At 49.1% G+C, this 27423-nt stretch overlaps 1 protein-coding gene across 1 annotated transcript in view; it reads left to right on the top strand.

The window, feature by feature from the left end:
* Positions 1-1354: 1354 nt before the first annotated feature.
* Positions 1355-27423, top strand: part of LOC100655607 (glycogenin-2) — a 41677-nt gene continuing 15608 nt past the window's right edge. The window contains exons 1-6 of the mRNA XM_064278868.1: positions 1355-1407; positions 8856-8997; positions 19067-19241; positions 22291-22453; positions 23758-23884; positions 25739-25961. Coding sequence (XP_064134938.1) covers positions 1401-1407; positions 8856-8997; positions 19067-19241; positions 22291-22453; positions 23758-23884; positions 25739-25961 — 837 coding nt within the window. The 5' untranslated portion in view covers positions 1355-1400. The remainder of the gene's footprint in view (positions 1408-8855; positions 8998-19066; positions 19242-22290; positions 22454-23757; positions 23885-25738; positions 25962-27423) is intronic.

Genomic DNA, 27423 nt, shown 5'->3' with positions numbered 1-27423 from the left:
CTCGCACAAGCATCCTTTCATTCATTCACTCAGGCATTCACTCCCTCGCCCACGAATTCACTCGCTGGCCCCTGCATTCATCGGCTCATGCATACATTCAGCCGAGGCGCTGATCAAGCATCACTTCCTTCATTCACTCTGTCCTGCGCTCAGCTCACGCACTCACTCCTCCACGCAGGCACCCAGGCGTTCCTTGTTTCCTCCCCTCACTCATCACCCAGTGAGATCACCAACTGAGGCCCTGGCGCCCGGGCCCGGCTGGGCGGTTTGAAGCGTGGCCTTCGCCCGGGCAGCCCGCTGGCCTTGGGCCCAGGCCCTTAAGCCATTGCAAACATTTACTTTGGGGATGGCCAATGAAAGGTTAAATGTCCCAACCCAGGCAGCGCGGGCTACTGGCCGGGCAGGGGGCGGGACGCAATAGAGGGCCGCCCGTCCCAGTCCCCTCGCCTCCCTCCCCCTCCTCTCCCCCTCCCTCCCCTCCCTCTCCGTCCCCTCCCCTCCCCCTCCTCTCCCCCTCCCCTCCCCCTCCCCTCCCCCTCCTCTCCCCCCTCCCCTCCCCTGCCTCCCCTCCCCGTCCCGTTCCTCACCTCCCCTCCCCCTCTCGGGGCGGCCCAGCTCCAGGCGGCGGGGCGGGGGCTGCGGCGGTGGAGGCGGGGGACGCGGGCCCGGTGGCTGAGCAGGCGGGGCGCGCTTCCGGGGGCTGCCGATTGCGGGGCGCGGCCGCCGGCCTCCCAGCGCTGGTGGGGAGAGGCTGCCGAGGGCGAGGAGCTGCAGGGGGTGCGGGGGGCGCTGGGTCCAGGGGTGGCCGGGGGCGTCGAGGAGCAGGCGAATGGTCGAGGAGCGGGGAAGCCACGGTGATACTGGGCAGATTTGGGTCTGGGGGGAAGAGTCGGTGCTGGGCGCAGGGACTCCGGAGCTCCGGATCCAGGCAGAGGCCGTCCCTGGGCTGGGTAGGTTCACGGGGTGGCAGGAGCGCGGTGGGGACAGAGGTGGGCAGGGGGTCGGGGGGCCCGGCCAGGCGCGGAGGAGGCAGAGGTAGCCCCGGGGCAGGGGGGTGGCCGGGGCGCGGTGGGGGGGTCTCCGGGGCCAAAGGCAGCCGTTTTTTGGGGTGCGTGGGAGGCCCTTTGAGCGCCGGACGCAGGTGACGGGGGGCAAACAGGAGGCCGGGGTATTCCGGGCAGGGAGGCAAGGAGGGCCCCAGGACATGGGGTGGCCGGGGCGTGGCGGGGCGCAGGTGACAGAGCGAGCCCGAGCTTGGGGAGGTGGCCGGGGGAGGGGGTCGCAGGCGCGGGTCTCGACAGCACCTCTGTCCCCCCAGGCCGGGAACCCGCGCGTCCAGAGCGGCGCCTCCACCGGCCCAGCTCGTCCACGCCCCACAACCGGCACCCCGCGCCCGGACCATGTCGGGTGAGTCGGGGTCGCCCCGCTGGTCCAGCCCCTGCTCCTGCTGGCTCCTGAGAGATGAGGCTCAGCCAGGGAGACCCCGCTGGGCTTCCCCAAACCCCAAGGTCCAGTTTTCTGCCTTTCCCCAGGTCTCCCTGGCCCCATTCCTTGGTCTGTGGGAACTGAAGAGGCTACCCTGTGCTGGCTGGAGACATGGGTGGGTCCCAGCTGCTGGAGGGGGAAGGGTGATTTATAGCTTAGTAAGGGGGCATAAAATTTTCCTAATTGTCCCTCGGTAAAATGTAAAACTATCCTGGAAGTTTCATTCAGTGAGTTTCTTGGGAATATCCTTAAACTGTCGTGATTCTCCTGGCCTGCAAGATGGAAGGACGTGCCTGTCCCTAAAACCATCAAGGAGATGGTGCCCGAGCAACCCCAACAAAGCCTGAGATTCCGACTCATAGCAACCCTATAGGACAGAGCAGAAGGGCCCCATAGGGTTTCCAAGGCTGTAATCTTTACCAGGCAGACTCCCACATCTTTCTCTCCCCAACGGGCTGGTGGGTTCCAACTGCCAAGCTTTCAGTTAGCAGCCAAGCTCTCAACCACTGTGCCACCAGGGCTCCTCTGGTGCTGGAGAGTTCTCCTGAATTCAGGCCACAGGCAAAACGTGTTGGAATAAAGCCCCCTTCAAGGAAACCCAGGTAGCTAGGACCTCAGGGAAGGTTGGGGATCCCAGGAGGTCTGCCCAGAAGTTTTGTGAACATCGGGTTTGGAGAGTTGACTTTAAAGGCCGAGAAAATGCAAGGATGAAGAAAGATTAGAGGTTCCTTTTATCATTAAGACGTATGCGTCTTGCACTAGACCTGTGCCACCAACTGCTGTCAAGCTGACTTGGACTCATGACGCCCCCATGTGTGTTGGAGTAGAACTGTGCTCCATGGGGTTTTCAGCGGCTGATTTTTTGGAAGTAGATTGCCAGCCAGACCTTTCTTCTGAGGTACCCCTGGGTGGACTCAAACTTCCAACCTCAGTTAGTTAGCAGCCAAGTATCTTCGCCATTGGCACCACCCAAGGACTCCTTGAATTAGTCCCACGTGATAATTTATGCATGAGGATTTTTTTTTTTTAAAGAGGTTACTTTTTACTCATAGGACGGATTTGGCAAATCATTGAGCTTCTTCTGTGATTTTTTTTCACCCCTCTGGGTGCCACATGCGGTTTGCGCTCAGTTGCTAACTTAAAGGTCGGCAGTTCAAACTCACAAAGCAGAGCCACGGAAGAAAGGCCTGGCAATTTGTTTCCATAAAGATGACAGCCAAGATAACCCTAGGGAGAAGTTCTACTCTGACACACATGGGGTCTCCCTGACTTGGAGCCGACTGGACGGTAACTGGTTTTATGTAACTAACAGGAGGTGAGGTGGTTCGTGGTAGAACCCTCACCTTCCATGTGAGAGACCCTGGTTCAATTCCCGGCCAGCGCACCTCACACATAGCCACCACCTGTCTCTCAGTGGAGGCTTGGGTTTTGCTGAATAGGTTTCAGCAGAGCTCCCAGACTAAGACACTAGGAAGAAAGGGCTGGTGATCTCCTTTCATAAACATTACAGCCAAGAAAACCCTATGGAGCACAGTTGTACTTTGACACCCATAGGAGAACCGTGAGTCACAGCTGACAGGAAGGCACCCACCAGCCTTAGAAAGTGGAGCCCTGGGGGCGCAATGGTTAAGCACTCGGTTGCTAACTGAAAGGTCAGCAGTTCGAACCCACCGGCTGCTCTGAGGGAGAAAGACGTGGCAATCTGCTTCCGTAAAGATTTACAGCCTTCACTTCCAAAGCCCACTTTTCAAAGATTTCAAACCAAACACCAAACCCGTTGCCACTGAGTTGATTCCGACTCATAGGGCAGAACAGAACTGCCCCACGGGGTTTTTAAGGAGCTGCTGGCGGATCTGAACTGCCAACCTTTTGGTTAGCAGCCAAGCTGTTAACCACTGACAGGCCTATGAAACAGCCAATAACACACGTGAGGAACGTGCGTCTTAGTTCAATCAAATATTGAAGACCCCATGGGTAACATCCGCCCAAAAGCAAGACGAGAAGGCAGGAAGGGACAGGAACTGGACGAATGGACATGGGGCATCTGGGGTGGAAAGGGGGAGTGTGCGTCACATTGTGGGGATTGCAAACAATGTCACAAAACAAACTGTGTATACATTTTTGAATGAGAAACTAATTTGAGCTGTAAACTTTCACCTAAAGCACAATTAAAAATAAAAAAAAAAAAAGACAGCCTTGGAAGCCCTGTGGGGCAGTTCCGCTCTGTCCTATAGGGTTGCTGTGAGGTGGAATCGATTCGATGGTAACGGGTTTGTTGTTTTGGTTTTCTGGCCTTGGAAAGGAACGTTGTGGGGCCAGGAGTAGAAAGGGCACTTTTGTGGAGAAGTGGCTGTAAGATTCCACTTGGAGGAGCAGCAGAAAAGACGCTCTGTTGTTGGGAGAGCAGTCAGGAGCCCTCCAGAGTGAAAACCACACATCTCCCCAAAGTGCTGGGGCTGAATAATGGCGACATTCACAGACAGACGTCCGAGCACACCTCGATCAGCCTCGGAACGCAGCCAGAGGATCCCGTGTGCGTATCATCAGCTCAGTGCAGGAAACAACACCACCTCTGAGTGAGGGGCAGGAAGGTGCAGGACGCCGCGGATGATATTTCAGGAGGTGGTGAGGAGAGATGGGTTGAGGGGAGGGCTGGCGAGGGATAGAAATAAACATGTTTAACAGGAAAACACACAAAAAAAAACCAAACCGGTTGCCATCAAGACGACTCCGACTCATGGCGACCCCATGTGTCTCAGGGCAGAACTGTGCTCCCTGGGGTTTTCAACGGCTGATTTTTCGGAAGGAGATTGCCCGGCCTTTCTTCTGAGGCACTTCTGGGTGGACTCGAACCTGCAACCTTTTGGTGAGCAGCCGAGAGTGTGAACCGTTTGCACTACCCAGGGGCTCTCTTTTACAGGCCCGTTATCAAACTCCCAGGCACCATCCTCCCCAAGCTGAATCTGATTTTCCTAGCAAATCTGCTTTTTGACCTGGGTGTAGAATACGTGAGGACAGGGTGGTTCAGTGGGAGAATCCTCGCCTTCCACGTGGGAGACGCAGGTTCAATCCCCGACCAATGCACGTCACGTGCAGCCATCGCCTGTGTGTCAATGGAGGCTTGTGTGTTGCTGTCATGCTGAACAGGTTTCAGTGGGGCTTCCAGACTAAAGAGGGACTAGGAAGAAAGGCCTGGCAGTCTGCTTCTGAAACTCAGCCAGTGAAGATCCCATGGAGCACACAGAACATCGTATGCTATATCATATAAAAAAATACACATATATAGTTAAATCTCTCCTCCATATATACAAATGTATATATACGAATATGAAGCCCTGGTGGCACAGTGGTTAAGAGCTCGGCTACTAACCAAAAAGGTCGGCAGTTCGAATCCACCAGCCCTCCTTGGAAACCCTCTGGGGCAGTTCTGCTTTGTCCTGTAGGGTTGCTATGAGTCAGAATCGACTCAAGGGCAACAGGTTTGGTTTTTTGCTTCCTAGATAAAGATATTGATACAGACATAGGTACTGAAGAGGTATCTGCAGATTGGTGTTCAAAAGTTTCCTGTCTGTCCTACTCAAATTACAAACATGCCAGAAACGTGTGGACACCCATCTTTTGTCACAGGCACATTGCAGGGTTTATACCTCTGGAGCAAGAAGGCCGCCCTTTAGCCTGGGGAGCGAGGAGGCCCGGGGAGCTTAGGTTCGGTGGGTCTATTTGGTGTGACTGTGAATATTTTTGCCCCAGGGCACTCAGGGAGGAAGGAGGACAACATGGTGTCTTTGGGAAGCACAGGTCTGTGTGTTCTGGCCCCGCTTCAGTGCTGGGAAGTCTCACTTCTTTAGATAGCGCCGGAGTCTGACAAGGTCCCGGTTTCCCAGCGTGGCTGTTTGTTCCGTGCCACCAGGGAGGGATTACCCAAGAAGCAAGGTACGCACGGGCTTACTGGTGCTCGTTTACTAATCTGTAGTGCTCTGTCCCACCTGTTTTTCACCACAAACCCATGTGAAATTCATGCGCTACAGATTGGTAAGCAAACACAAGTAAGCCTGGCATACCTTGCTCACTGGTTCATCTGCCCCCGCAGGCTGTGTTGTCTATCCCAGAAACGAGCTCTGGGGGGCCCAGAATGAGTGGTTTAAAGTCACTGTAAAAGTTCACGTCATGGACATGACTTTAGGCTTCAATAGATCTCACTTTTTGGCTCTCTTATTGAGGCATTCTGAAACTAAGGTGCTTTGGGTTCATGAAACAATATATTCCCCCTTCTCCCGTCTCCGTGGCCTCATACATGTTCTTGAGTCGAAGCGATCCTCCCGCGGACCTGTGAAGAATGTACTTAACACGTTTGGCGTGGCTCTTTTGAATTGGGGAGGCATCTTCATTTTAATTAAGCCATTGGCTCCTTGCTTCCACTCTTAAGCTTTTCTTGCATCGAAGATCCAGGTACTTGGGGTGAGTTTTCAAGACTCTATTGCTGTATTGTTCTTGTCAGTTGTCGTGGAGTCAGTCGCCCTGACTCATGGCGACCCCACACACTGGAACAAAACACTGCCCGGTCCTGTGCCATCTTCGTGAGATCACTTGTGGGTCGGACAACGTTCGTTGTGGTCCATACAGGCAAGAGGCCAGTGCAAAATAAAACAAGGTGTTCCATCTATGCATGGAGACCCCGGGTGGTGAAAATGGTTCACGTGGTCAGTTGCTAACCAAAAAGTTGGTGGTTCGAGTTTACCCAGAGGCACCTTGGAAGAAAGGCCTGGCAACCTACCTCTGAAAAAGCAGCGATTTTGAAAACCTGTGGGGCACAGTTCTAACCCGGACACACGTGGGGTCGCCAGGAGTTGCAAGTGACTTGATGGCAACAGGCATTGGTATATCCATGCACGTTCTATTGTACTACAGTATTGTAGTAGTGTGGTGTTGTACGGTACCATTGTATTGTATTGTAGTAGTGTGTTGTAGTGTGGTGTTGTACGGCACCATTGTATTGTATTGTAGTAGTGTGTTGTAGTGTGGTGTTGTACGGCACCATTGTATTGTATTGTAGTAGTGTGTTGTAGTGTGGTGTTGTACGGTACCATTGTATTGTATTGTAGTAGTGTGTTGTAGTGTGGTGTTGTAGCCTTGTATTATATTTTATTGTAGTATTGTGGCATTGTATTGTAGTGTTGTGTTGTATTATAGTGTTATGTTGTAGCATTGTACTGTGTTGTACTGTTGTATTATAGTATTGAAGGAGCCCAGGTGGCACATGGGTTAAGCGCTGGACTGCTAACCAAAAGGTCGGCAGTTCGAACCTACCCAGCGGCTCCATGGGAGAAAGACCTGTCAATCTACTCCCGTAAAGATTAAAAAATCAAAAACGTATTGCTGTCAAGTCGATTCTGACTCATAGAGACAGAATAGAACAGACAGACAGACAGACTAGAATAGACACAGTAGAACTGCCCCATAGGGCTGCTTATTGGTGGCTTCGAACTGGAGGATTCGAACTGCCAACCTCTTGGTTAACATCTGAGCTCTCAAGCACTGTGCCACCAGGGCCTGGAAAATTCTATGGGGCAGTTCTACTCCGTAACGTGGATTGCTATGCGTCTACTCCACGGCAATGGGTTCTAGGTTATTGTCGTACTGCACAGGGTTGTAGCGTTGTGTTATATTGGAGTATTGTATCATATTGTGGTATTGTATTGTATCGTGGTATTGTGTTGTGTTGTACTGTCATGTTGTACTTTAGTACTGCATGGTATTGTAGTATTATAGCCTACTGTAGTGCTGTGTTGTATTGAAGTGTTGTATTGTAGTATAGTATTGTGTTATATTATTGTATTGTAGCATATTGCAGTATTGTGTTGTATACAGCCTTCGGTATGGATTCCACCTCAACATAAAGAAAACAAAAATCCTCACAACTGGACCAATGAGCAACATCATGATAAATGGAGAAAAGATTGAAGTTGTCAAGGATTTCATTTTCCTTGGGTCCACAATCAACAGCCATGGAAGCAGCAGTCAAGAAATGAAAAGACGCGTTGCATTGGGCAAATCTGCTGCAAAGGACCTCTTCAAAGTGCTGAAGAGCAAAGATGTCACCCTGAAGACTAAGGTGCCTCTGACCCAAGCCATGGTATTTTCAATCGCATCATATGCATGTGAAAGCTGGACAAGGAACAAGGAAGACCGAAGAAGAGTTGACGCCTTTGAATTGTGGTGTTGGCAAAGAATATTGAATATACCACGGACTGCCAAAAGAACGAACAAATCTGTCTTGGAAGAAGTGCGGCCAGAATGCTCCTTAGAAGCAAGGATGACGAGACTGCGTCTTACACACTTTGGACATGTTGTCAGGAGGGATCAGTCCCTGGAGAAGGACATCATGCTTGGCAGAGTACAGGGTCAGCGGAAAAGAGGAAGACCCTCAACGAGGTGGATTGACACAGTGGCTGCAACAATGAGCTCAAGCATAACAATGATTGTAAGGGTGGTACAGGACCGGGCAGTGTTTTGTTCTGTTGTACAAGGGTCGCTATGCGTCGGAACCGACTCAACGGCACCTAACAACAACAGCATTGTATTGTAGTGTTATAGTATTGTGTTGTGTTGTAGTGTTACAGTATTGCATTGTACTGTAGCGTTGTGCTGTAGCATTGTAGTACTGTGTTGTAGCACAGTATTATATTGTAACGTATTGTAGCATTGTGTTGTAACAGTGTATTGTAGCATTGTGTCATGGCGTAGTGTAGTACTGTGTTGTAGTACTACAGTATAGGAGCCCTGGTGGCGCAGTGGTTAAAAGCTTGGCTGCTAACCAAAGGGTTGGCCGTTCGAATCCACCAGCTGCTCCTTGGAAACCCGATGGGGCAGTTCTGCTCTGTCCTATAGGGTCACTATAAGTCCGAATCAACTCGACAGCAATGGGTTTTTGGGTTTTTTTTAATTATAATGTCATGTTATAGTATTGTGTTGTAGTATAGTATTGTATTGTCTTATATTATTATGCTGTGGTGTTGTGGTGTTGTGTTGTAGTGTAGTGTTATAGTATTATGTTGTAGTATTGTAGTGTCATGTTGTATTCTGGTGTTGAATTGTAGTATGACAGTGTAGTATCGTACTGTAGTATTAGGAAACAGCAATAGGGTACTAGTTGACTTTGCCTCCTGTTTATGCTTTTCCTTACAACACTTCCTGTGTTTAAAAGAATGAGACGGTGTGTGTGAAGCGTCACCAGCAAACACCCGTAGAGCGTGGACCACTTACTCGGTTGAGTGGTCATGAAGTGCCAGGGTGGAGGGAGAGTGAGCGTCACCCCTCCACCCCACGAGCCCCCTCGGGAGCGTAACCTTGGTGTCTTGTCCACCCCATAGTGGCCGACCAGGCCTTCGTCACACTGGCCACCAATGATGTCTACTGCCAGGGGGCGCTGGTCCTGGGACAGTCACTGAGGAACCACCGGACCACCAGGAAGCTGGCGGTGCTGATTACACCTCAGGTGTCCCACCTGCTCAGGTAAGACGCCAGGTGTCCCAAGGTGGCTTCTGCCCTGGGAGCAGTTCCCCTAATATTCTAGGAAGCCCCAGGGATTGTTCTGAATGTCTGGACTCACCATCTTTAAAAACAAATTGCATATTTTTATTTTTCTAAAAAGTCACTGATAGTTATAGATTGCTTATACTGACTCTGGCTAAGAGAAGGTAAGTAGATTGATTAATAAATATTACCAAATAATATTCCAGTGTATGGACGGAGCACAGTCTGTTTATCCATTCGCCCGTGGATAGACGTCTGGGTGGCTTTCACAGTTTGGCTCTTACGCATAGAGCTGCTAGAAACCTCCACGTACAAGCTTTCGTGGACCTAAGTTTTATGCTGTCGAGTATATACTTCGAAATGGAGTTGCTGGGTCACACGGTAACTCAGTGGGCTCAGGCTTAACGATTGTGAGGATGGCGCAGGACCAGGCAGTGTTTTGTTCTGTCGTACACAGGGTCGCTATGAGTCAGAACCGACTCGATGGCACCAAACAACAACGGTGGTAACTCAATGCTTCACATTTATAGGGAAAACCAGACGGTTTTCTGAGCACCATTTTTCATAGACCTGGGTGGTCTGCAATCCTGGTAGGCAGAAAACATTTGTACAGTGTCCTAAGATCATCCCTGAAGTACAAGGATTTGTCACGGAATGCATAAGAAACGACATTTTTGTTACGGTTACTGTTCATTTTCTTAGCTACGGAGATTGAAAAGCCAGTGTTTTGACGGCTGCAAAAAGGCCAAGTATTATATGACCTCGCTTACATGAAATAAGCAAATACATAGAGATCTAAGCGTATTCGTGGTCACCAGGGGTGGGAGGGAGGGGGAAGTTTGTGCTCAGGGGGCACGGAGTTTGTGTTCGTGGTGGTGGAAAAGGAGAGCCAGATGGGTGCACAACTCAGAGGCTGTGAGCCGTGTCACTGAATCGCACACGTGGAAACTATTGAATCGATGTGGTTTCCTTGTGAATATTTTCACCCCAATTAGAAAAAAACAGCAACAAAAAAAGCCAATTTTGAGGAAAAAGACAACTTCGAGAGGCAGTCACGGTAAGCAACGTAAAAGACTTAAGCCTGGAAGTCCTGTTAACTTCACAGCTGGCTCCGTGGGGTTTCTCGGGGTTTGAAGGTCCCTGTTTCCTCCATGTATGTGGCCACTGACTGGGTTTTTCACTATACAGGCGTGTGTTTGTGTGTCTGTATTTCATGTGTTTACAAGGAGCCCTGCTGGTGCAGTGGTTAAGCGCTCGGCTGCTAACCGAAAGGTCGGCGGTTTGAACCCACCAGCTGCTCAGCAGGAGAAAGATGTGGCAGCCTGCTTCCTTAAAGATTACAACCTTGGAAACCCAATGGGGGCAGTTCTCCTCTGTCCTATAGGGTTGCTATGAGTCAGAATCGACTCAGTGGCAACGAGGGCCTTCCTTTGGAGCCCTGGTGGTACAGTGATTAAAAAAATCAGCTGCTAACCAAAAGGTCAGCAGTTTGAATCCAACAGCCACTCCTCGGTAACCCTGTGGGGCAGTTCTACTCCGTCCTAGAGGACACCCCACAGTACACATGTGACAGGCTGAATAATGCCCCCCCAAGAGTGTCCAAGGAGTCCCTGGGTGTTGCAGTTGGTTAAGTGCTCGAAAACAAACCAAAAGTTCGATGGTTCGAATCCACCCAGGGACGCCTCGGGAGAAAGCCCTGCTGATCTGCTACGGTCACACCATTGGAAACCCCATGGAGCACCGTTCTACTCCGCACACTTGGGGTTGCCGTGAGCCGGAATCGACTCGACGGCAGTGGGTTTGGTTTTTTGGTGCATGTGTTATACATAAAAACAAAAGGCAAACAACAGACTGGGAAACATATTTATAATGTTGTTTGCCGTGCAGTTGATTCTGACTCGTGGGACCCCCGTGAGTGTCCGAGTAGAACGGTGCTCCGTACGGTTTTCACTGGCTGATTTTTCGGAAGTAGGTTGCCAGGCCTTTCTTCTGAGGTACCTCTGGGTGGATTTGGATCTCCAACCTTTTGTTAGCAGCCAAGCACATGGTAACTGTGCCCCCAGGGACTCCATTGTTGTCCTACGAGTCGGCAGTATATTGAATATGGTAAATATAGGGTGTATCTGGATATGTATATGAGGAGCCCTGGTGGCGCAGCAGTTAAGCGCTTGGCTGCTAACTGAAAGGTTGGCGATTTGGACCCACTAGCCAATTCATGGGAGAAAAATGCCTCAGATGACAGCCTAGGAAACCCTATGGGGGAGTTCTCCTCAGTCCTATGGTGTCGCTGAGTCGGAATCGACTCCACGGTGAGGGGTAATGGATGAGTGTGGATATCCAATGATAACCCCTCCAATGGTACAGATGAATGTGCTGCTGAGATTATACTTACCAAAATATAACTCCACGAGAGGAAAGTTTTTCTGTCCTAAGTAAACCGAAAAAAGTGAGTGAACAGGTACAGTAACCAGTGGTCAGTGGAGCCGATCCCGAATCCTGGCGACCCCGTGTGTGTCAGAGTAGAACTGTGCTCCACGGGGTTTTCAATGGCTGGTATTTCGAAAGTAGATTGCCTGGCCTTTCTTCCAAGGCACCTCTGGTTGGTTCAAACTGACAGCCTTTCAGTTAGCAGTCAGGACTCCTAAATATATGGGGGTGCGGGAGCGTTACTGTCCATAATCTATAGAGAACTCCTACAAACAGTAGGACAAGACGGACAAATACAGCCGTGGGGAGAAGACACAAACCCTCAATCCTTGCTCAGCTTCAGGAGAAACTGAAGTCATAAATCACACAGTATGTTAGGAATGTTTTCCCCCAGTCGGGTTGCCAATATTTCTTTAAAAGTTGGCTCTCGAGGCCAGCCTTCTCCGTTGCCACCAAGCGGTGTGGTTAGACTTGGACCGCACTGGCATCGAAACCCATTCTCTTACAACATACTTGCAGCGAACAGATCCTTTAATTGTGTTTCTTCTTGCCCAAGATGAACCCTTCGGGCCCCAAAGAGGAAGAAACGAGAACAGAATTCATTTAGCTGCAGTAAACATCCCCCTGGGCCTCCAGATTCAGGCCGGAGTCCCCAGGCGCCTGGGGTACGGAATGGTGCCCTGTGAGTGGGTGCTTGTCTTGGGGGCCCCTCTGGGATCTGCCTCCTGTCCATCCAATCATCCCTAAATGAGACTCTGAATGGACGTCTTAACGTCCTAGGGCTGCCCTGACAGAAATACCGCAAGAGGGTGGCTTTAAAGAACAGGAATTTATTTTTTCACAGTTCTGGAGGCTAAAAGTGCAAATCGGGGTCTCGGCCTTGTCGATTCTTTCTGTGGTGTCTCTCCTAGTTTCTGATGTCTGCTGGCGATCCTTGGTATTTCTTTGCTTGTAGACGGTCCCACACGTGGCCAGTGTTTTCCCTTTCTGCATGTATGTCTCTATGTCTGTTCTGCGGTTTTTATAAGACACGACTCAGAAGGTTTAGCACTCACCCTGCTCTAGTAGTCCCCGGGTGGAGCAAATGATGAAGCTCTGGGCTAATAACTGCAAGGTTGCTGGTTCAAACCCACCCAGAGGCACCTCGGAAGCAAGGCCTGGCCATCTGTTTCTGAAAGGTCACAGTTTTGAAAACCCTATGCAGCACAGTTCTACTCTGCACACATGGGGTCACCACGAATCGGAGTTGACTTGATGACAACTAACAACCACCACTCCGGTATGGCTTCATGAACACAACAATTTTGTCGTTTCCAGCAGTCTATTCTATTCAGACTCATGGCTACCCCATGTGTTATAGAGTACAACTGTGCTCCATAGGATTTTCTTGGCTGTAATCTTTATGGGAGCAAATCACCAGGCCTTTTTTTCAAGGCACCACTGGGTGGGTTTGAACTGCCAACTCTTAGGTTAGCAGTAGAATGCAAAACATTTGTGATACCCTGGAACATAACATTATAACTGTTGTTGTCGTTAGGTGCCGCGGATTCGGTTCCGACTCATAGCGACCCTCTGCACGACAGAACGAAACACTGCCCAGTCCTGCACCATCCTCACAATTGTTATGCTTGAGCTCCTTGTTGCAGCCGCTGTGTCCAGCCATCTCACTGAGGGTCTTTCTCTCTTTCACTGACCCTCTACTTAACCGAGCATTAAGTCCTTCTCCAGGGACTGATCCCTCCTGACAACATGTCCAAAGGACGTGAGACAAAGTCTCGCCATCCTCGCTTCTAAGGAGCACTCTGGCTGTACTTCTTCCAAGACAGATTTGTTTGTTCTTCGGGCAGCTCATGGTATATTCGATATTCTTCACCAACACCATAACTCAAAGGCATCAGTTCCTCTCTAGTCTTCCTTGTTTATCTTCCTTATTCTTTCACATGCACGTGAGGCGATTGAAAACACCATGGCTTGGGTCAGAACCACCTCAGTCCTCACATATAATAATAACAGAAACCTCCTATTTCTAAACAGAGCCCAGTACATATTTTTGAGGAACACAATTCAATTCACAACAGTGGGACAGTTATATTCTTTTATAGAACTGTCAGGATAAACCCAAAAGGGTCCCGAAAAACATACCTGACTCTCTCCTGAACTCCTGCCTCCTTAGGCTTGATCAACATATGTTTTTTAAGCCTTGAGGTTTACTCAAGGAGCAAACTTTTTTTTCACTTTTTTTAACCATACTTTAGATGAAGGTTTACAGAACAAACTAGCTCCTCATTAAACCGTTAGTACACATATTGTTTTATGACATTGGTTGACAACCCCACAACATGTCAACACTCTCCCTTCTCAAACTTGGGTTCCCCATTACCAGCATTCCTTCCCCCTCCTGCCTTTTCGTCCTTGCCCCTGGGCTGCTGTGCCCCTTAAGTCTTGTTTTTTTCATGGGCCTGTTTAATTTTTGGCTGAGGGTAAACCTCAAGGGTGACTTCATTAGTGAGCTGAAAGGGTGTCCGGGGGCCATACTTTCGGGGTTTCTCCAGCCTCTGTCAGGCCAGTAAGTCTGGTCTTTTTTTCTGAGTTAGAGTTTTGTTCTACATTTTTCTCCATCTCTGTCGGGAACCCTCTATTGTGATCCCTGTCAGAGCAGTCAGTGGTGGTATCTGGGCACCACCTAGTTGTGCTGGACTGTGCTGGACTCAGTGTGGTGTAGCCCGTGGTAGATGTGGTCCATTAGTCGTTTAGACTTATCTTTCTCTTGTGTCTTTAGTTTTCTTCATTCTTCCTACAAGGAGCAAACTTTTAAGTGCTCGGCTGCTAAGTGAAAGGTTGATGACTGAACCCGCCCAGTGGCTCCACAAGGAAAAAGACCTGGAAATCTGCTCCAGTAAAGATTAAAAAAAAAAAACCTAGGAAACCCTACGGGGCAGTTGTGCTCTGTCACACGGGGTCGCCAGGAGTTGGAATCGACTTGATGGCTCATAACATCCAAAATATTAACTTGGTCTACTCAAGACATAGGTTCTCCCAGAGGAACTTTTAAATACTTAGGATAATGTCACAGAAATACAGAGAAGAGTTAAATGTTGCAGGACTGGTTTAGCCTTTATATGACCTATTTCGTCTGTGAGGGGGCAGCGGTGGATCCGTGGTAGAATTCTCACCTTCCATGCGGGAGACCTGGGTTTGATTCCCAGCTAGTGCAGCGCGGGCGCAGCCACCACCGTCTGTCATTGGAGGTTTGCGTGTTGCTGTGACGCAGAACAGGTTTCAGGGGAGCTTCCAGACTAAAACACACCTGGAAGAAAGGCTTGGTGATCTACTTCCAAAAATCAGCCAATGAAAACCCCACGGATCACCCTGTCCTAATCTGCACCAATCATGTGGATGGCACGGGACCAGGCAGCGTTTTGTTCTGCTGTGTGTGGGGTTGCCATGAGTCAGGGGCTGACTTGACTACAGCCAACAACAAGATCTACTCAATGGCCCCTGGACACCCTGCTGAGTCAGAACTGAAGCCACTCCCAAAGCCCACCTTTCAGCCAAAGATTAGACAGGCCCAGAGAACAAACAATAACACACATGAGGAACGTACTTCTTAGATGAGTGAAGTCTACGAGACCAAATGGGGAATACCTGCCCAAAAGCAAGACGAGAAGGCAGGAAGGGACAGGAAACCTGGATGAATGGACACGGGGAACCCGGGGTGGAAAGGGGGAGAGTACTGACACATTGCAGGGATTGCAATCAATGTCACAAAACAATTTTATATATACATTTTTGAATGAGAAAGTAATTTGCAATGTAAACTTTCACCTAAAGCACACACACAAAAAAGAGGTTAGGTCCTCACGGAGAACATTAAAATATTCAGAAAGAACTCCAGAGAAATGCTGGAGGAGTTCAAAGTTGTAGGACTGGTTTAGCTTTTGAAAAACCTGAATTATGTAGGTGACACACTGGTTGGAAGGGGTGGTTGGAGGTGGCCTCTGATACTCACACTCCTAGGAGACACACAGTGGCTGGTAACCAGAAATGACCGGGTATGTGGGTAACAAAGACCACCACTCGCCCAGGCTCTGGAACAAGTGTGGGGTGGGGTATCCTTTCGGCAAGTGAAACAAACCCACATCTTCCGTATGCCTGAAGCTTTGAACAAGTTGCATTCATGAAACTTAATTCTACTTCCAGGGACTTATTTTAGGGGACCGAGCAGAGCTGACCAGCAGGATTGGGGAACATCTATCAGACTGTTATTTGTACCGAAGCAGAATACTCTTTTGCTTGGCCTCCCCGGATCTTTCCACAACCATGGAGATACCACAGATTCCAGGAATGACTGAGCGGGAAGCAGGGGGCTGTGGTGGGGGAATAGATGGAATACTTTCTTAGAGACAGGATTACCTTGGAAACCGTGGCCTGGAAAAGAACACAGACATGTAATACATACAAGAGCAAAGTTCAGGGAGATAAAAAAAGTAGATTCAGGAACTCCAGCACCTGTCCAGTAGAAGCTTCAGGAAGAAAGAAAAGCAGAGGGAATGGAGTGGAGAAAAGATCTCATGGAGTATCTCGGCTCTGAGAAAGAATTTGAAGCTGAGAATATTCCTGATGGTTGAACGTGATGAGCGAAGGAAGCCCAAACTTGTTACAAAGCGGTGTCATGTCAGAGCCCCAAGGATAAAGAAAAAGTACTTAGATACCCTTCAGTATCTGTCGGGGTTGAGAAAGTTGATGTCTCAAAGTTCTGGAGCAAAATAAGTTTGAAAAGAGGCTTCTGTATTCAGCTAAATTAGCATGTTTTGAAAGCAAAATGAAGGTATTTTAAATATGCAGAAATTAAAAAAAAAATTTACTCACCAATGACCTTTGAGAGAGAATCACTTTAGGATATACTCAAGCAAAATGAAATACAAATCAAGAAAAGAAGAAATTGTGAACAAGAAGCAGTGCTAAATAAATGGGTAAAACTTTGAGTTAGGTCTAAATGCTGATTTATCTAATTGTTCTGTTATTGTTGTTGTTGATGTTGTGTTGTGTGCCGTCGAGTTGATTCCGACTCACAGTTACCCTTTAGCACTGCCCCATAGGGCTTCCAAGGCTGTAAAATCTTTACGGCAGCAGATCACCAGGTCTTTCTCCCTCAGAGTGGCTGGTGGGTTCACACTGACAGACGTTCAGTGAGCAGCTGAGCGCTTAACCATTGCTCCAGCAGGACTCCTTTCTAATTAGTATCAACAGAAGTTGCAGCGGAAGTCTGTTGGTTTCTACCTGCTCAGCATTCACGCCTCTCCACCCATGTGTTTTTCAAAGGGAAAGTACCCTCTGCATTAACCCCCTGCATCATCCAAGGACTTCTATTGCCATCGAGTCAACTCTGACTCACGGTGACCCCATGGGTGGCCCCTGGGTGGTGCAAATGGTGAACATGCTCGGCTGCTAACTGAAAGGTTGGAAGTTCGAATCTACCCAGAGGTGACTTGAAGAAAGGGCTGGCAATCTCCTGAAAAATCAGCCACTGAGAACCCTATTGTCATGGCTTGAATTGTGTCCCACCGAAATGTCTGTCAGCTTGGCTAGGCCATTGTCATGGATTGAATTGTGTCCCCCAAAAATATGTGTCCACTTGGTTAGGCCATGATGCTCAGTATGGTGTGGTTGTCCTCCATTTTGTGATTGTAATTTTATGTTAAAGAGGATTAGGGTGGGATTGTAACACCCCTACCCAGGTCACATCCCTGATCCAATGTAAAGGGAGTTTCCCTGGGACGTGCCCTGCACCACCTTTTATCTCTCAAGAGATAAAAAGGAAAGGGAAGCAAGCGGATAGTTGGGGCCTCATACCACCAAGAAAGCAGTGCCGAGAGCAGAGTGTGTCCTTTGGACCTGAGGTTCCTGTGCTGAGATGCTCCCAGACTAAGGGAAGACTGAAGACGAGGACCTTCCTCCAGAGCCAACAGAGGAAGAAAGCCTTCCCCTGAAGCTGGCACCCTGAATTCAGACTTCTAGCCTACTAGACTGTGAGAGAATAAATTTATCTTTGTTAAAGCCATCCACCTGTGGTATTTCTATTATAGCAGCACTAGCTGACTAAGACGGCCACGATTCCCAGGATTGTGTGATTGTTCACCATTTTGTGATCTGATGTGATTTTCCTCTATGTCGTAAATCCTACCTCTGTGACGTGGGATTATCGGCAGTTATGTCGTTGAGGCACGACTCAATCTACAAGATTGGATTGTGTTTTAAGCCAGTCTCTTTTGAGATATAAAAGAGAGAAGGGAGCAGAGAGACATGAGGACCTCATACCACCAAGGAAGCAGTGCCGGGAGCAGGGCCCATCATTTGGACCTGGGGTCCCTGCGCTGACAAGCTCCTAGTCCAGGGGAAGATTGATAGCAAGGACCTTCCCCCAAAGCCAAGAGAGAGAGAAAGCCAGCGCCCTGAATTCAGACTTCTATACTCCTAGGCTGTAAGAGAATAAAGTCTTGTTTGTTCAAGCCATCCACCTGTAGTATTTCTGTAATGGCAGCACTAGATAACAAAGACATCTATGGAACACAGTTACACTCTGACACACACGGGGTTGCCACGAGTTGGAGTCTCAACACCGTTCTGTTCAATTTGTCGTGTTTTTCAAGTTTACGTAAGTGTTCAGCATAACTGAAAAGTGCGCCGAGCTCTAAGACAACCGTGGAAAACCAACCCCAAACATGGCAACTGCACTGAGTGTCATGGTGTCTGAGTCTCCTAGTTGCTATAACAGAAATACCAAAAGGGGGAAGCTTTGATGGAAACCCTGGTGGCGTAGCGGTTAAGTGCTACAGCTGCTAACCAAAGGGTCGGCAGTTCAAATCTGCCAGGCGCTCCTTGGAAACTTTAATGGGCAGTTCTACTCTGTCCTATAGGGTCGCTATGAGTCGGAATCGACTCGACGGCACTGGGGTTTCTGGGTTTAATGAACAGACATTTTCTCACAGTTCAGGAGGCTAGAAATCCGAATTCAGGGCGCCAGCTCTAGGGGAAGGCTCTCTTTCTGTCAGCTCTGGGAGAAGGTCCTTGTCTCCTTCCTGCTTCTGTTGCTTGGTTCCTTGGGGATCCTCACACGCCATCTGTCTTCCCCCATCTGTGCTTGTGTCTGTGCCTGAGTTGTTCCTTTTATATCTCAGAAGTGATTGGTTAAAGACACGCCTTACACTGATATGGTCTCATTCCCATAACAAAGAAAACCCCATCCCTACATGCCATTATATCCATAAGTATGCAAAAAAAAAAAAAAAACCGAGTTGCCGTGGAGTTGTTTCCAACTCATGGTGACCTCACAGGACAGAGTAGAACTGCCCCATAGGGTTTCCAAGGAGCAGCTGGTGGATTCGAACAGCTGGCCTTTTGGTTAGCAGCCTGAGTTCTTAACCACTGTACCACCAGGGCTCCCCACAGGTTTAGGGGTTAGGATTTACAACACATATCTTGGGGGGACACAATTCCATCCGTAACAGGTGTGGAAGTAGGTCCATGCTCCATGTTTGTCGGTGGCACCCCTTAAGAGGTGAGGTGTCCTGTGTTCGCTGATCCCGGCCCTCTCAGTAGCTGCTGCCCCGTGTCTTTCCAGGGTCATCCTCTCGAGGGTGTTCGATGACGTTATTGAGGTGAACCTGATACGCAGCGCAGACTACATCCACCTGGCCTACCTGAAGAGACCTGAGCTCGGGGTCACCCTCACCAAGCTCCACTGCTGGACCCTCACCCATTACAGCAAGTGCGTCTTCCTGGACGCGGACACGCTGGTGAGTTCAGGGGGATGGTGAGGGCCAGAGGCTCCCCTTGTTGATGAACCCCTCTGTCTTAGTCATCTAGTGCTGCTATAATAGAAATACCACAAGTGGATTGATTTAACAAAGAGAAGTTTATTTCCTCGCAGTCTAGGAGGCTACAAGTCCAAATTTAGGGCACCAGCTCCAGGGGAAGATTTTCTCTCTCTGTCGACTCTGGAGGAAGGTCCTTGTCATCCGTCTTCCCCTGGACTAGGAGCTTCTCAGTGCAGGAACCCCGGGTCCAAAAGACATACTCTGCTCCTGGAGCTGCTTTCTTGGTGGTATGAGGTCCCCATGTCTCTCTGTTCACTCCTCTCTTTTACATCTCAAAAGAGATTGGCTTAAAACACAACCTAATCTTGTAGATTGAGTCCTGCCTCATTAACATAACAGCCTAACCCTGCCTCATTAACATCACCGAGGTTAGGACTCTCAGCCACCCCATGTGTTACACCGTAGAACTGTCCCATAGGATTTCCCAGACTGTAGTCTTGATGGATGTGGCAGTCTGCTTCCGTAGAGGTTTACAGCTTCAGAAACCCTGCTAGGTCACGATGAATTGGAATCAACTCGATGGCAGTGGGTTTTTCGTCTTTATAGGAGCAGGTCGCCAGGCCTTTCTCCCGCAGAGCTGCTGGGTGGGTCTGAACTGCCGACGTTTAGGCTAGCAGCCTAGCTATTAACTGATGTGGCACCAGGGCTCCTTTCTGGATCTGTGCTGTAGATACTTTGGGTAATTTTTAAAAGGCGGGACAGGGGCTTTACCAGGTGGAACGGATTGCCAAACTCAGAAGCACAGAAAGCATAGAACGGAGCTGTGGCATCTTTGGGGTTGTTGCGAAGGACAGAGAGGCCTAGCAGGGACAGAAACAGACTCCATGGGTGTCTTAGCTGTGTGCGTTGTTTGCCGTCCAGTCGACTGGGACTCCCAGCGACCCCAATGACAGCGTAGACCTGCCCCATAGAGCTTCCTAAGATGTAATCTTTATGGGAGTAGACTGCTGGATCTTTCTCCCTGGGAGTACTGGGTACGTTCGAACCTTTTGATTAACAGCGGTGCTTAACCACTGTACCACCAGGGCTTCTGCCAGCCCATGGCGGGCACTTCCAAAAACAGCCATTGGGAAGTCAGAATGCAGAATAAGGTCCCCTGTCAGAGGTCAGTCCTGAATTGTCTTGGCTATTGTGGCTTAGTGGTCAAGAGCTCGGCTGCTAACTGAAAGGTCCGCAGTTGGAATCCACCAGCCGCTCCTTGGAAACCCTATGGGGCAGTTCTACTCTGTCCTGTAGAGTCGCTATGAGTCAGAATCAACTCGACGGCAACAGGCTTGGTTTGGTTTTTTGGTATCACAATAGCAGCTCTGTAAGGAAGAGACGAGGTATAAAAAATAGAAGATAAAAATAGCAGTGTAGAACTGTCCCACAGGGTTTCCAAGGAGCGGCTGGTGGATTCCAACTGCCGACCTTTCAGTTAGCAGCTGAGCTCTTAGCCACTGCGCCGCCAGGCTCCCAAGACCAATGGAGTAACGAAAACAGTGGTTTTTCTAAACTGAGCACTATTTAGTAGAAAGCCAGCGTGTGTCAGGGGGAACTGCCATTAGCAGCCTCGCTCCCCAAGGCAACTGATCGCGTTGTACTCCCTCACACCGTCTCTGTGGATAGGATTCACACTTTCACTTGTCACATTGGCTGGGTCGGGGGTGGCACACGATTAAGAGAAATCCATGGAGGATCTTAAGAGCCTCAAGAAAGTAATTTCATTGTGGAAACGGCACTACTTCAATTGCTCAGAATAAGCTGGAAAGCAGTCTTCCCCACAAAGTTTTCTCCTTTGAGTATAAACCCAAAAGTATCACTTGAAAAACTAGGCATCTCCATGAGTAACTGCCTCCTTTACCATGAGACCAGAAGACCTGGATGGTGCCCGGCTACATGACTGAACATTTGTGTGTGTGTGTGTGTTTGTGTGTGTGTGTGTGTGTGTGTTTGAACATTATGCTTTAGGTGAAGGTTTACAGAGCAAGTTAATTTCCAAATCAATAATTTTTTTTTTATTGTGTTTTAGGTGAAAGCTTACAGCACAAATTAATTTTTCATCCAAAAATTTATGCATAAATTGTTTTGTGACATGGGCTGCGATCCCCACGATGTGTCAGCACTCTCCCCCTTTCCACCCCAGATGGCCTGTGTCTATTTGTCCAGTTTTCCTGTCCCTTCCATTTGTCTCGTTTTCCTGTCCCTTCCTGCCTTCTCATCTTTGCTTTTCGGCAGGTGTTGCCCATTTGGTCTCATACACTTGGTTGAACAAAGAAGCATTTTCCTCACGTGTGTGATTGTTTTATGGGTCTGTCTAATCTTTGTCTGAAAGGTGGTTCGCGCATTGGCTTCCGTTCTGAGTTAGCAGGGTGCCATTACTGAACATTTTGATTAAAGGTTCTGTAGGAGAATCCTGACCAAAAGGGGGGGAAATATGGGATAGAATTTCAAATTTTCACAGAATCCAGACTTTCTGGAGCCACTGAGCTTGGAGATCCCCAAAAACTATTACCCTGAGGGAACCTTTAAACCTTGAATGGAAAGTATCCCCTGGAGTCATCTTTGAACCAAGTAAGAATTTAGCCAAACTAGAAAAGAATGTCTCCTTTAATTATCATACTCTTTTAAAGAATTAGCTATATGGTATCGAACTGACAACACCAACTCGAAAGGTTAGATAGGAAACTTAGGGGGTGGTGAGTTTATGCTCATAGTGGAGGGATAACTGGGAAGAAGATAGTGAGATGGTTGGAGGTCCACGTAATCAATGTCGCTAAATTGTACATGTAGAAACTGCTAATTGGTGTACGTCTTGCTGTGTATATTTTCACCCAATTAAAAAAATCCCCAAAATATTGATACTGGGTGAAAAAAAAAGTTGGGCACAGGTTCCCGACGGCCCACCCTAACCTCCCGTTTCATTTCTTACTTGCGTACCTGAGGTAGAGACATGTTTCAACGGGTTTCGTACCTTTTTCTCCGACAGGTGCTGTCCAATATCGACGAGCTGTTTGACCGGAGAGAGCTGTCTGCAGCCCCAGACCCAGGGTGGCCAGATTGCTTCAACAGCGGCGTATTTGTCTTCCAGCCTTCTCTCGAGACGCACAGCCGACTGCTGCAACACGCGGCCAACCATGGCAGCTTTGATGGTAAACAAGGGGACCTGCGGATTTGCAGAAGAGAACGGGGCTGTTGTCAGTCCGTACCCACTCCCTGCCAGCCCCCGTTTCCCTGTGTCTTGTTTACCTAGTGCTGCTATAACAAAACGAAACAAGACAAATGCCGCAGGTGGGTGTTTTTAAAGAGCAGCCATTTATTTCTCAGAGTTACGGAAGCTAGAAGTTCAAATTCAGAGCATGGTTCTAGGGGGAGGTCCTTCTTTGTCTGTTCCAGCTTCTAGTAGTTGCCGGCCATCCTTGGAGGGCCAGGGTTTGTAGGTGCATCCGCTGTGTGTGTCTGTCTACACACGGTGCCTTCTTCCCACTGTGTATCACTGTGTCTAGCATGCTCCTTCTGTAACTCAGAAGCGGTCAGGTTTGTGAGGCACCCTCCACCGTTATGACCTCATTCACATAACAAAGAAAACCCCATTTCCAAACAGAAGGCAGTGGTGGTTCTGTGCTAGAATTCTCGCCTTCTGTGCGGGAGACCCTGGTTCGATTCCCGGCCTGTGCGGCTCACGCGGAGCCACCCCTGTCTGTCTGTGGAGGCTTGCATGTGGCTGTGATGCTGATCAGGCTTCAGTGGAACTTCCAGACTGAGAGAGACTAGGAAGAAAGGCCTGGAGATCTACTTCCGCAAACCAGGTGCTGGAAACCGCCTGGATCATGACAGTCCAATCCGCAGCAGGTTATGGGCATGGTGCAGGATGGGGCAGCTTTTCATTTGCTGTTCAGGGGGGTCGCTGTGGGTTGGGGGTAACTCAAAGGGAATAACAACAACAAGGACATATGTACAGTCTCACCCGTAACGGCTACTAATAATCCAAGTTTGCGGTTGTTAGTTGTCGTCGAGTCAGCTCTGACTCATGGCGACCCCATGCACGACAGGATGAAGTGCTGCCCGGTCCTGCACCGCCTTCATGATCGTTGGTCCGCTTGAGTCCATTTTTGCAGCCAGCATGTATTTTCAGGGCCTTCCAACCTAGGGAGCTCATCTCCCAGCAGTGTATCGGACAATGTGCTGTTGGTATCCATAGGGTTTTCATTGGCTCATTTCTACAAGTGGATCTCCAGGCCTTTCTGCCTAGTCTGTCTTCCTCTGGAAGCTCTGCTGAAACCTGTCCACCGTGGGTGGCCCTGCTGGTGTTGGAAATACTGGCAGGATAGCTCCCAGCATCACAGCAGTGCACAAGCCTCCACAGTATGACAGACAGACAGACAGACAGTCGGGAACGGTTCCCATCCTACAGCGTGCTGCCTTAACCTGTTAACGGTGTTGGTTCATGACGCAGGGGCGGACCAAGGCTTACTGAACAGCTTCTTCAGTAGCTGGCCAACGGCGGACATCCGCAAACACTTGCCCTTCATCTACAACCTGAGCAGCAACGCGGCTTACACCTACGGCCCTGCCTTCAGACAGTGAGTCCTCGTCGCCGCGCCCTCCCGGCCCGGTGCCACTCGGCGTGCTTCTCCCTCAGAGGACGCCGGCCTGTGCCACGTGGAAGGGATTTAGGTCATCCCCCCACTTGCCCTTGTGGAGCATAACTGCTGTCCTTAGTTGCCGTCGAGTCGATCCTGACTCGGGGCTAGTTTGTGTGTGCAGAGTGGGGCTGGGCTCCACGGGGTTTTCAAGGCTGTGACCTTCCAACGCAGATCGCCAGGCCTTTCCTTCGAGGTGCCTCTGGGTGGACTCGAACCTCCAACCTTTCTGTTAGCGGTTGAGCGCTTAACCGTACGCATCACCCAGGGCGACCTTAACAATTTTTGTGGTTATATTATCAATAGGAGCTCTGGTGGGGCAGTGGTTAAAATGCTCAGCTGCTAACTGAAAGGTCGCTGGTTCAAACCCTCCAGCTGCTCTTTGGGAGAAAGATATGACAGTCTGCTTCCGTAAAGATTACAGCCTTGAAAACTTTATGGGGCAGTCCTACTCTGTCCTGTAGGGTCACTATGAGTCAGAATCAACTTGACAGCAATGTTTTTTTTTTTTTTTTCCGGTATATTATATATATAAAACCACCCAAACCATTGCCATTGAGTCGATTCCAACTCATAGCGACCCTACAGGACAGAGTAGAACAGCCCCACAGGGTTTCCAAGGAGCACCTGGTGGATTTGAACTACTGACCTCCTGGTTAGCAGCCGAACTCTTAACCACTATGCCACCAACCTTTCCATTATATACATAGCTATCATGTATATATGTGGACAGAGAGATACATATTACATGTATAATACACGGACCATAGGGTTTCCAAGGAGCGGCTGGTAGGTTCAAACTGCCGACCTTTTCGTTAGGAGCCATAGCTCTTAACCACTGTGCCACCAGGATTTCCATATTATATATACGTGTGTATGTATGTATATATGTATACCCAACCCAGTGCCGTCAAGTCGATTCCAACTCATAGCGACCCTATAGGACAGAGTAGAACTGCCCCATAGAGTTTCCAAGGAGCGCCTGGCGGATTTGAACTGCTGACCCTTTGGTTAGCAGTCATAGCACTTAACCACTACGCCACCAGGGTTTCTGTGTATGTGTATATATATATATATAATGAAGTATATATGCATATAGGTATTATACATTTTTTTTATATAAGGAGCCCTGGTGGCACAGTGGTTACAGTGCTCGGCTGCTAACTGAAAACTTGGTGGTCCAAACCCACCAGGCCCTCTGAGGGAAAAAGATGTGGCAGTCTGCTTCTGTAAAGATGACAGCTTCAGAAATCCTACGGGGCAGTTCCTTTGTAGGGTCCCTATGAGTCAGAATCAAATTGATGGCAACGGGGTTGTTTTTTTTTGTTGTTGTTTATATTATATATATGGAAACCCTGGTGGCATAGTGGTTAAGAGCTCGGCTGCTAAGCAAAAGGTTGGCAGTTTGAATCCACCAGGCACTCCTCGGAAACCCTATGGGGCAGTTCTACTCTGTCCTATAGGGTCACTATGCATCGGAGCCGACTCGATGGCAATGGGTTTGGTTTTTTTTTAATTATAGATGTATATATAAAGTAGATACGTATATAAATGGAGCCCTGGCAGCGCAGTGGTTAAGAGCTCGACTGCTAACCAAAAGGTCGGCAGTTCGAATCCACCAGCCGCTCCTTGGGAACACCACAGGGCAGTTCTACTCCGTCCTACGGGGTCACGGTGAGTTGGAATCAACTGGGCAGCGGTGGGTTATCATCAATAGCCACTCGTTACTGCAAAGTGTCTGAAGTAGATGCTTTCTGTGGATCTTTGATCGAATCCTTTCTGATTCCTTCTCAGGTTTGGTTCTGGCGCAAAGGTGGTGCACTTCTTGGGGTCCACCAAACCTTGGAGCTATAAGTACAACCCGCAGACCGGCTCCATCGTGCAGGACGGCTCGGGTGCGGACACCCCACACCAGCTGGCATTTCTGAATCTCTGGTGGGGGGTCTACCACAGCAGCGTCCTGCCTCTTTTGGAAAATCTTAGAGACGTGGACGAGCACGCAGCCCCCGGACACCAAGTAAGCTGGGGGGGGTTCCTCCTAACACCCGTTCCCTTGCGGTCCAGTCACCTCTGACTCGTGGCACCCCCATGTGTATCAGAGTAGAACTTTGCTCCATAAGGTTTTCAGCGGCTGAGTTTTCAGAAGTAGATTGCCAAGTCTTTCTTCCGCGGTGACTCTGGGTGGACTCGAACCCCTAGCCTTTCAGTGAGCAGCCAAGCATATCAATGGTTTTTACCACCCGGGGACCTCCAAACCAAACCATGTGCCATCAAGTTGACTCCGACTCCTGGTGACCCCATGTGTGTCAGAGTAGAGCTGTGCTCCATAGGGTTTCTAATAGCTCAGTTTTCAGAAGTAGATTGCCAGGCCTTTCTTCTGACATGCCTCTTGGTGAACTCCAACCTTTCGGTCAGAAGCTGAGCGAGTTAACTCTTCGCAACACCCAAGGGCCTTCATTTAAATTCCTTGAAAAGATGTAGTCCTTTTGTAAGCTGCGGGGTTACTGGACTTTACCTCGCCCTGTATCGTGGGTCAAGCTGAGCGAAGAGAAAACTACATTCTTGTACCAACATGTGTTGGCCACAACTGACCAAAACTAGTTGCCATCGAGTCCACCCCAACTTATGGAGACCCCATGTGTGTCAGAGTAGAACCATGCTCCACAGGGTTTTCAAAGGCTGATTTTTTGGAAGTAGGTTGCCAGGCCTTTCTTCCAAGGCACCTCTGGGCAGACTCAACTCTCCAACCTTTCGGTTAGCAGCCGAGCACATTAACCCTTGGCATTACCCATGACTTCCCTTTATCAACACCTAAGGTGTTTTCTTCAGCTACGACCCTTTTGTGTTCAAAGACACTATTTCATGAAGACGGATGGTGAAGAATCGGGCTGGAAATAGTGAAGTTTCAAGAGCAAAAGTGCCCCTGAGATTTGTAGAACTGGCGGGTAAGCAGGTTATTTAAATCAGCCACCCTCATCGGGGAAAGAGCCCCTTGCTGATAAGTGCCTAAATTGCTGATTACGGTTTCCTGTGAGTAGTTCTTTTCCACTTAAATCATCTGAGGCAACGGTTGAAGGAAGTTTCTGAAGTGGATTCCTAAAGCTTTGATAGACACCGACTTGATTTTGTTTGCTCTTAAGTCACGATAAGCAAGCACGCCCTCAACAGTGACCCTTCTGCCACCCCGTAAATACGGATGCCTCCGTCTTACAAAAGACTCTCTTAAGTGAAGTCTCAGGAAATTCTTGATTCTTGGTCTGTTTTTACCAAATTTATTATCGCCACCTAGTCAAGGGTCAGCACATTTATTGCTTGGGACCTTGAGTAGAGTTCACGTTTTAAATTGTACAGTAAAATCTATCAGAGAAGGAAAACTCAAATGCTTTCCACTAATAGAGAGGATGGAGCCCTGGTGGCGCGGTGGTTAAGAGCTCAGCTGCTAACCAAAATCTCAGCTATTTGAATCCACAGCTGCTCCT

The sequence above is a fragment of the Loxodonta africana genome, chromosome Y (assembly GCF_030014295.1).
Source record: "Loxodonta africana isolate mLoxAfr1 chromosome Y, mLoxAfr1.hap2, whole genome shotgun sequence".
NCBI classification, from domain to species: domain Eukaryota; kingdom Metazoa; phylum Chordata; class Mammalia; order Proboscidea; family Elephantidae; genus Loxodonta; species Loxodonta africana.
The sequence above is the reverse complement of the archived record's forward strand: the minus strand, read 5'-3'. Positions and strand labels throughout refer to the sequence as shown.